The 10,830-nt window shown below is 26.3% G+C and overlaps 1 protein-coding gene across 1 annotated transcript; it reads left to right on the top strand.

Annotated features, from left to right (window-relative positions):
• Window positions 1-5,765: 5,765 nt before the first annotated feature.
• On the top strand, window positions 5,766-8,568 carry LOC133810298 (mediator of RNA polymerase II transcription subunit 7a-like). The gene is made up of 6 exons (XM_062246045.1): window positions 5,766-6,071; window positions 6,333-6,489; window positions 6,879-6,948; window positions 7,678-7,844; window positions 7,999-8,072; window positions 8,228-8,568. The coding sequence occupies exons 2-6, from the start codon at window positions 6,355-6,357 to the stop codon at window positions 8,286-8,288; spliced, it is 507 nt and encodes a 168-aa protein (XP_062102029.1). The 5' UTR covers window positions 5,766-6,071; window positions 6,333-6,354; the 3' UTR covers window positions 8,289-8,568.
• The last annotated feature ends 2,262 nt before the right edge of the window (window positions 8,569-10,830 follow it).

The following is a 10,830-nucleotide window of genomic DNA, read 5'->3' as shown; positions in this document are numbered from 1 at the left end:
AATAATTTTATATTAAAAACATATGTATTAACTACACTTTTAAGGATGCTAGAAAGTTCTTGAAGTAGTGACACGTTCATGTAAGATATACATTCGTGGCATATGTCTATATCCTCAAAGAAATATTTTATTTTTTCCTATAAATTATAAAACAAGCTAGATTCCCTAATAATCTTTGTACAATGCAAATTATTGGGTTGATATATTTGATAATTTCATTTGAATTTGCTTTCATAAAAGGTTTATATAATTATTATATATATATATGATAGTTTATTAAGCATAAAAATAGTATCACGATACATATTATCTTCTTAATTACTTATAATTTGTTTCATATATAAGCTAGAATGAATTGAAGGTGCATGCGCGTGTAGTAATATCCATTGACGGAACTACCTTTGAATGTTAGGGGGCCACATTATATTAAATTAATAAATTAAGTATAAGCAATGAGTCATGTACTCACATTAACATTAAGTATATATCATTTCTAATATTCATGGTTGTTGCTTTCAATGATTTATTATTTTTATTTCATTTGACTGATTCAAACATATTCACTTTGCATAATATATATTGAGTCAGACCCTTTCTTGGCTCTTCATAGTTCCACCACTGGTTATATCATAAATATTATTATGCACATGATTATATACGTTCATGATTACCATGATCTCTGTTTATGAATACCGCGATCTCTCTCTATTATTAATTCTTCAACTTATTCATTAGTTTATAATAATTAATCAAAGATCAATCATACAAAATTCTAAAACGGTCATTAATTTGGGTTCGCTCTTACAATTGGCTAGTGATCATCTATATATCACCTTACAGAATATAATAAATACATTGATAATAATAATAATTTTATATTCGAAACATCTGTATTAATTACACTTTTAAGGATGCTAAAGCCAACACCAATCACAAGGCAATACGGCATTATATGTCGTGAGCAGCATATATACAGCTCCAACCCAACTGCAAATATACCCCTGTTTAGCCGTTTATGAATAGTGCCACGACATATATGTCGTGCACTGTTCACACGATAATTTTTTTTTTTAAAGATAAATATTTTTATATCTTTTATATATCTATTCTATATAAAAAATGTGTAGATAATGAAAATTCTTGGTTTTAACGATTTTTTAATTTTTTTCAGATAACTTTAACAGAATATTCTTATATTTAACAGAATATTCTTATATTTAACAGTAGATTATAAACATGACTTAAACTTAAATAAATAAATAATTAAACAAATTAAAATAAGATATTTTTAAGATATTTTACTATGATAATTCTTTAAAAATAATAAAATCATATATTTTATAACTTAAATAAATTTTAATCAAACTTAATATTATATTAAACATATAATATATAATCTTTTGTTGTCACTACCACATTAAAAAATTAGAACAAACATAAACTTAAACAAAAATAAATAAATAAATTAATTAAAATAAGATATTTTATGATAATTTAAATAATTAAATCGTATTTATTTAAAAATAATAAAGACATGGATATTATTTTTTTATCTTATAAATTTGTTTGATAGTTTGTTTTTATCAAGTGATTGAAGTTTTTTTTATTCATCAAATTCACCAAAGGATATTGCGAGATATATTAGAATCTAAAAATAGTTGATGCAGATATACTATTGTCTACACTATGACTTTTTCTATTCTTATTTTATTTCTATTATCAATTTCTTTTTAAATATTATTCTATTTTATATATATATATGTCATGTAATCATGTAAATATATAACTATGTCAATGTTATGTTTAGATGTGATATATGTAAAAATTATTAATATAAATATTTATATATAATATAGAACTATAATTCATTCGATTATAAATATATATTTTAAAAAAAATAGTGAAGCAGTTTTTATTAAAATTATATATAATGTATACAATTTTAAAACCAAGCGTCAAATGTGCATTGCACGTTCCTTTTACCTAGTATATATATATATAAAGGAGAGCTTCAAGGAGATGATGTTACACTCTAAAATTACTCCAAACTATTTTTTCTATTTTCTCTTTTAATCTAATTTTTTTATTTATTTTTATTATTTTTTTAAAACAAAAACTACATTAAACGTTATTTATTTTAGATATTTAAATAAGATATTTTTTGAATTAAATACCTGATAAACTAACAAAAAATAAAATCTATATCTATATATATATATAAAGGAGAGCTTCAAGGAGATGATGTGGCACTCTAAAATTACTCCAAACTATTTTTTCTATTTTCTCCTTTAATCTAATTTATTTATTTATTTTTATTAATTTTTTAAAACAAAAACTACATTAAACGTTATTTTTTTTTAGATATTTAAATAAGATATTTTTTGAATTAAATACCTAATAAACTAACAAAAATCTATATATATATATAAAGGAGAGCTTCAAGGAGATGATGTGGCACCTAAAATTACTCCAAACTATTTTTTCTATTTTATCTTTTAATCTAATTTTTTTATTCATTTTTATTATTTTTTTAAAACAAAAACTACATTAAACGTTATTTTTTTTAGATATTTAAATAAGATATTTTTTGAATTAAATACCTAATAAACTAACAAAAAGTAAAATCTATATCTATATATATATATATAAAGAAGAGCTTCAAGGAGATGATGTGGCACTCTAAAATTACTCCAAACTATTTTTTCTATTTTCTCCTTTAATCTAATTTTTTTATTCATTTTTATTATTTTTTTAAAACAAAAACTACATTAAACGTTATTTTTTTTTAGATATTTAAATAAGATATTTTTTGAATTAAATACCTAATAAACTAACAAAAAATAAAATAATAAAAAAACTACAAATATATACTACATAATATACTAATAAAATAAAAAATTTGAAGCGGTATATAAAAGATCATATGGTGTGGTGATATATAGTTAGTTTGGAAAAAACATAGACACTCTATTAGGTTAATCTATATCTTTATATTATGAGTAATAATTGGAACACACTATTAAATTGCACACAATTATATAAATTGTATATCTAAAATTGTTAGTTTATGTATATATATCATATTAGTATATATAAACAAATATAAAATTACGTTAAATGTATATAGTTGAATTACAAAATGTATAAATTCAAATTATAATATTTATATCTATATATAATAATAAATAAATAAATAATCTATCTATTTTTATTTATAACCTGTTGACTAAATGTTAATTTTTAACAATAAATTATCCAAACGAGTAAATACAAGGTCCATGAGTTAATTTTAAAAAATAAAGAGCCCAAACGGGTAATCGGCTAAAATACAAAGTTCAAAGTGGTATGAACCCTTAAGTAAAACATAAATTATATATATTTATATAATTTACTTTCTATAAAGAATTTTTAACACTTTGAATAAATACATAGTCCAAAGGTTAATTTTTAAAAATAAAGAGTTAAAACGAGTAATCGGCCAAAGTATTGTGTTCAGATAATCGATCTATCTATTCCTATTTTTAACATTTTGACAAAACTTGAGGTCTACAAGTTAATTTTTAAAAATAAAAGTCCCAATGGGTAATCGGCTAAAATACAAGGTTCAAAATGATGTGAACCCTTACAAAAAACATAAATTATATATAATTTTTAACTTTTTGAATAAATATATGGTCCAAATGTTAAATTATAAAAATAAAGGGTCAAAACGGGTAATCGGCCAAAATACAATGTTCAAATAATCCATATATCCAATCCTATATTTAGCATTTTGACAAAACACGAATTCTAAAAGTTAATTTTTAAAACTAAAGGGTTCAAACGGGTAATCGCCCAAAATAAGTCTTGCACAAAACATAAATTTTCATATATATAATTTAGATTTTTTATAAAAAAAATTACGTAAAGCGTATAATAATGATAATAATAATAAAAAATAAAAGCACACGTACAACAAATTTTTTGAACTTTGTTTTCGGTATTTTAATTATTCAGAATTTTTCAAAAACTTCCAAGAGATTTGATATACAATGGACACCATTATGAAAAAAATTGTAGTCAATACGCCCTCACGTGTCTATATAAAGAACATGTTGTACGAGTAGGGTGAAAAAAATCCATATCTTAGCAAACTCCTAAAAGTATTTTAAAATATGTATATTTTGTAATAATTACAAAAAATTGCACGAAGTGCGGTTATATTTTCTAGTATATATATAAACATATGAGTATTATTTGGGTCTATATTTTATGTTAGGTTTTTTAAATTATAAATACACATATAATTTAATTTTTTAAATAAAATTTCAAATATTTCATAATTAATTTTTTATATAATTTATTTTAATTTGTGTGAAAATTCTTACTCTACACTATAAGAAAATAATATAATAATAAAAAGAATATTCTATTTTATTAAAAAAATAATATAATAATAAATAATATATTTTTTGGTGTAATTTTTGGTGTTGTTGTTGGAATGGAAAACAAATATGGTACAAAGATTCTTTAGTTTTAGTGTTGGTGCAACACCATAATAAAGTAATGAGTTAGAGACACTCTAAAGCATTCTTGAAATAGTGGCACATTCATGCAAGATATACACTCCTGGCATATGTCCATATCCTCGAAGAAAGATTTTATTTTTTTCTATAAATTATAAAACAAGAGAAATGCCCTAATAAACTTTGCACATCGCAAATTATTGGGTTGATGTATTTGATAAATTCATTTGAATTTGCTTAAATGAAAGGTTTATATAATGACTTGTACAAATGTATAAAAAGTTGTCAAAATGTGGAAGCTTTAATAATTATATCATATATTTATTTATATGATAATTTACTAAGCATAAAAATAGTGTTACCATATATATATATTATCTTTTTAATTATGTATAATTTGTTTCATATATAAGCTATATTGAATTGAAGGTGCATGAGAGTGTAGTTATATCATGAATGTCATTATGCACATGATTATTGAGGTTCATGATTAGTATGGTCTTTCTCTGTTATTAATTATTCAACTTATTAGTTAGCTTATAATAATTAATCAAAGTAAATCATACAAAATTCTAAAACTATCATTAATTTGGGCTCACTGATTGATTAATGATTATCTATATGCCACCTTACATAAAATAATGAATACATTAATTATAATAATAATTTTATATTCGAAACATTTATTGTGTTGTTTAGTAACACTTAACAAAATAATTTTTTATTTAATTAATTAAAAATTTGATAATTAAACATAAAATGTATTTAGTAATTTTATTTTTATTTATTATTTTTTTAAATTTTAAAAATAGAATATTTTTACTTACAATTTTTTTTTAAATAGTTTTCAATTTTTTCTTTCATTTTGTAATTCTCTTCTTCAAATCAACACTTTACAGGGTTAAACAAAAAAATAAAAATGATCAAATACGTTTATTATTTTTTATTTTTAAAAATAAAAAACAAAAATAGTTATCAAACATATTTCTATTTTTTAAAAATAAAATAACATTTCCATTTTTATAATTAAAAAATTTTAAACAAAAATTTTACCAATATTAACTATAATTTTAAGGATGCTAGAGTATTATTAAATAAGATAAATATGTCCCTATCCTCGAAGAAAAATTTAATTTTTTCGTATAAATTATAAAACAAGCCCTTAATAATTTTTTAGCATCGCAAATTATTGTATGATATATTTGATAAATTCATTTGAATTTGCTTTAATGGAAACTAAAAAAGAAAAGAAAAAAAACAATGATACCATTCTCTAATCACTAATCCACCATTTTTGTGTGGAATGTTTTGTTTCGTAACGTACCAATTTAATATAGTGTAGAATTTGGTGCTCCCCACTTCATATTTCTCACCATTTTGGTACACACGTTTTTATATTTTGTACCAATATGGTGCAGCAATGGAAATACAATGGAGATTCTAAACCAAGGCTAGACTAGGGCTTTGGTCTGTTTGGTAGTCGAGAAAAAGAAAGTGAAAATAGAAGAGAAAGTTTTCCCTTTCTTTGAGCAACTCTCGTTATCCAAATTTTGTTTTCATCAGCAGGTTCGTCATTTGAAAATTTCCAGATAATTTCTATTTTTCTTTCTTGTTCGGCAATTCTCAGTATCCAAACAAAATGTTAAAAAATTACCAATAAATTTAGTTAATTACTTCTTTTACACTGAATTTTTTTTCTCTTTTACCATTTATAAATTAGGGGTTAGGGTTTTAATTGAAATTTACTTTTTTTTTTGAGGGATTGAACTTTACTTTTCTTGTATCATCTAATTATGAATTTTTTCATCGAACTTGATCGGTGCATAGGTTTGGGTTGCAAAACCTAGCAATGGCAGCAGCTACCTACCCGCCACCACCGCCATATTACCGTCTCTATAAAGATTATCTTCAAGACCCCAAATCGGCTCCGCCTCCTCCTCCGCCAGTAGAAGGAACTTACGTCTGTTTTGGGAGCTCCTACACCGTGAGAATTTTCCCACTTTTCTCTGTCTCAGATCTCAGTATTTTTATCTACTTTGGCAATCAGAACGCTATTTTTCTTTTTAGATTTTATCTCTCATTTATTATTTTTTAGGGGAAATAAGAACAATAAATGAGAATGATTTGAAGGATTTTTTTGGTGAATCTGCTTAGTATCCGAAAATTGTGAATGCAAATTTCTACTTTCAATTCTGGATAATTTGTGTTCTTAATGTGGTCGCAGATTTAGCTCGATTGGTAACTATACCGATTTTCAATGTTGAGGTTTTTAATTTGAATCTGAAATCCTTTAAAAGAAATTGTGTTTATAAACATTTTTTTTTGAAGTTTGATTCAATTTCCATTTTCTTATTTTCTTGTGTTATTGTGTAGACTGATGACGTGCTTCCAAGTTTGGAAGAGCAGGGTGTGCGGCAGTTATACCCAAAAGGACCAAATATTGGTAAGTAGTTTTTTTTTTGCTATGGGATCCTACAGCTTTGTATCATTATCACGGTAATTACTCCTACTTTTGAGAGCTCACGAAAGTTTGTTACTTAATTTGATATGGTTTATCTCCAAATATCTTGTTTTCCTATAGAGGTTTATTGAATTAGACTTGTTGATTCTCTTATTGGTTTATATACGATTCCTTTCATTAGCTACATTTCAGAACTTGGGAAAGTTTGTTTGGTATAAATATGCCCGAAACCATGTATGATCACCTAATATTTTGTTGTCTTTTAAAGTTTGGTTGAGTTTTACATTGGTTAAACCATGATTTCTTTGATCAGCCTTTATGAATAAGAAAACGTAGATATAAAAAGATGGATAGGGCACTGTTTACCATTGTTAAAAAATTAGCGTTCGATGCTAGTAATTTTTTTTTTGGCCTCATTTGGTTTTCAGACTTCTGTTTGATTGATAATGAATAAGTGGGGTCCGTGGGGAAGAAATGAGTAGCATATCTTATTTTTCAAACTGCAGCTCTTCTCTCCATATATATTTGATATATATATTTCTTACTGAGATATGAAAGCAGTTTTCAGAAAATGTGAGGCTGTGTTTGGTCTGTCCATTTTCTTTGTCATGGTTATTTTGGTGTTTTGCTCTTATTTACAACTAGATTATGTATTTGTTTGATATCTTTGTGCAGCTTTCTTAACTAAAATAAACTTTGATATCTTTTAAGATTTTAAGAAGGAATTGAGGTCACTTAACAGAGATTTGCTGCTCCACATTTTGGAACTCGCCGATGTTCTTGTGTCTCGACCATCACAGTATGCAAGGAGAGTTGAGGATATATCTCTTATATTCAAAAACTTGCATCATCTCCTCAATTCATTGCGGCCTCACCAGGTAAAATATTGTGAATATTTGAAAGTTAAAACATCATTTCTTGGCTTCCATTAGGACCATTACAAATCTCTTAGGTACTAGAACGTCAATTCTTGATCTGCATTGCAATTCATTAGAGAATCTACTTTATAATAGTGGTGCCATTAATCTGCAGGCTAGAGCAACACTCGTTCACATTCTAGAACTTCAGATACAACGTCGAAAACAAGCTGTAGAGGATATTAAACGGTATGGTTTCAGTGATTTACCGAGTTACTCGATTAGTACTTACTAAGATGAAAATGTTCTCTTCTTGTTATTTTATCAGGGGCATTGAAAAGGAAAGCTTTTCTTCCCATTATTATTTGTGAACTTTTTTTTTTCTTTTTCTGATACTTGTGTAGGAGGAGAGAAGAAGCACAGAAACTTCTCAAGGAGTCCCTAGGAGCATTCGAAGCACACTAACTAACAGATGAACTATGCTCTTATGGCAAATTTGTTTACTTCCATTGTTGTTCTGCTGACTTAATTGAACCTTCTTCTAGTATTAGGTGCGGTTGTTACATATCAATATTTTATGCATTAGAATTAGATGTCTTTCTTCTCTTCTCTTCTTTTTTTTTTTCTTTCTATCCTCTGTTTTAGAAAGTCGAGGGTTCCTTGTATATCAGTATATATACTCTTCCCTGTTTCCTTTTAAACAAGTTCAAAGTTAAGAAATGATATAGCATGTCGGTTAACCCTATTTTGACCATTTCTCCTGAATGGAGATTACTTGATGATTTATATTTCTTTTGAATTTAGATTCTTAAAATAGTTCACTTCTCTTTCATTCTTACCTTAAGTGTCACATTATGGGGAGGATATTTTATAAAACCACAGGTCTTGGATTCTTTTAAGTTCATTAATTGTCATTTTTTTTTATCCCTGGTCGATTACCTTGTGTTCTCTTCTTGGTTTGTTTTTATTTTGTATCAAGTTTCATTTAAGATTAAACGTTTTCTTTGTAAGAATTTGGAGCAAATGATCAATAGATTCTTCCCAATGTGTGATGTCATAGAAATTGTGAAATAAGTTTTTGTGATGAGTTGCATTTCAAGTTACCATATCATTTTTGAGTAATGATACGTGCATTCAAAATATGCATACAAATATTATACATTAGTTTTAATAAATGTGATTGGTTAGACTAAACTGTTACATTACTGTGTGTAATGTTTGAGTGTACATATCATTACTCATATTTTTTTCTTGTGAGATTTATAACCACTTTTAGATTTAATATGTTTTTTTACTTTTATACTCCTGGGTGTAATATATCTTGGGCGCCTCATATGGCCGATTGAATTGAATGTTGGTATTCTATCTTTAGAAAACATGTTGAGATGACTCTTGGGCGCTTTTTATAGGTGATTGAATGTTGATATTCAATCTTTGAAGAACTTTCTAAGTTTCTCGTTGGTTTCTCTTAAGATCAGTTAAACGTCTATTGACCCAAATATTTGGTTGAACATCGAAGACTATTCGTCAAAAGGCTCCAATGGTGCACCATTTTCAAGAATGACGCGTATATTGATGGGATTAGCCAATGGTATAATGATCTTTGTTTGCTCACATATTTTCATTTAGGAATGAAAATGTAATAAGTAGTAAGACTGAGCATGGGTTTTGGCAGTTTTTTTTTTATTATAAATTTCAAATTTCGGTTTTCGGTTCGGATTGATGCGATTTAAAAATCAACCGACTTACTTACACTAAAAAAAAAAATCGATCGATTTATATTGCAGTTCAGTCAGTTAAAACTGCCCAAAGCGAACTTGATTTTTTTTTCTTTATTTATTTATTTTTTAAATAATTTTTAAGGAAATTTAAGTTTAAAAAAATGTAGATTATTAGAATCCATTTTTTTAGCTTTTTTTTTAATATGAAATTGATTAATTTAATTTGTCAACTTTATGATTTGAAAACCTAAACACATGGTTATAATGTTATATCCACAAATTTTGAACCTAAGCATATTCGGTCGGTCTGCGATCAACTTATAAACCGATCGATTTAATGTCCGTTTTCGCCAATACGGTTTCAGTAGTTTTTGGTTCCGTCGGTTTCGATTTTTTCAGTGTTCGGGCAGTCAGTTTTAGCAGTTTATTCGATTTTTTTGGATTTTTGCATAGTCTTAATAAGTGGCTCCATTTTTTCGGGTACTTTGTCATTAGATATTTTAACAAGTTTCTTGGACATTACACATTTTCTTTGTAAGAATTCGTAGGAAATGGTCAATAGATTCTCCCCCCAAACATGCTCAGTCAGCAAAGTGAAAGCAACTTTCAATCTAATATGGTGTTGTTTTCCTCATTTTGGAGTATAAGGAGTCGCACCAAATATTAGACCAACCGATATGACAATTTAAAAAGTAGTATTATATTAGTTGGTTTAATATTTTGATCCATAATTTTAGTATACTTGTCGTTATTGTTTGACATAAATACAAAAGAGAGTAATGATATGTGTACTAACTCAAATCGCAGTTTTATTTTACCAATAAAATTTATTTATGTACTATTTTAAAAATTAGTTTGAAGTCATTTTGTATAAAATTTTAGTGAATAATTTTTTTAGTGGACATGTCATTATTTAATACAAATAGAGCGAATTTAGCATCAGAAAAAGCAGAAAATAATATGGACAAAGTCAAAATTTGATTGGCTTGAGCTTTGGTATAGTTGCGTATAGAACAAGAAGTGAACAATGGACAAGCACTGTCCACGTAGCGCGCCATGAAGCCATGACTCTTTTCCTTCATTTCCGTACGTTGACAGTTCCCCATGCCTCTTCTTCTTCCTTTGTCCATCTTCTGAAGCTTTCATCGTCTCCTTTCAATTTACAATATCACATTGCAAACCGTTTGTTCCTCGAGAAAGTTTCAGAATCCACAATGGGTATTGCAACCTCCCAAGCTTTGGCTGCTTTCTTCTTTTCCTATCTTTTCTATTCTTTACTCTCTCCT

Source organism: Humulus lupulus, unplaced genomic scaffold, assembly GCF_963169125.1.
Source record: "Humulus lupulus unplaced genomic scaffold, drHumLupu1.1 SCAFFOLD_34, whole genome shotgun sequence".
NCBI classification, from domain to species: domain Eukaryota; kingdom Viridiplantae; phylum Streptophyta; class Magnoliopsida; order Rosales; family Cannabaceae; genus Humulus; species Humulus lupulus.
Note: the sequence above shows the minus strand (reverse complement) of the source record. Positions and strands in the feature narration are given on the sequence as shown.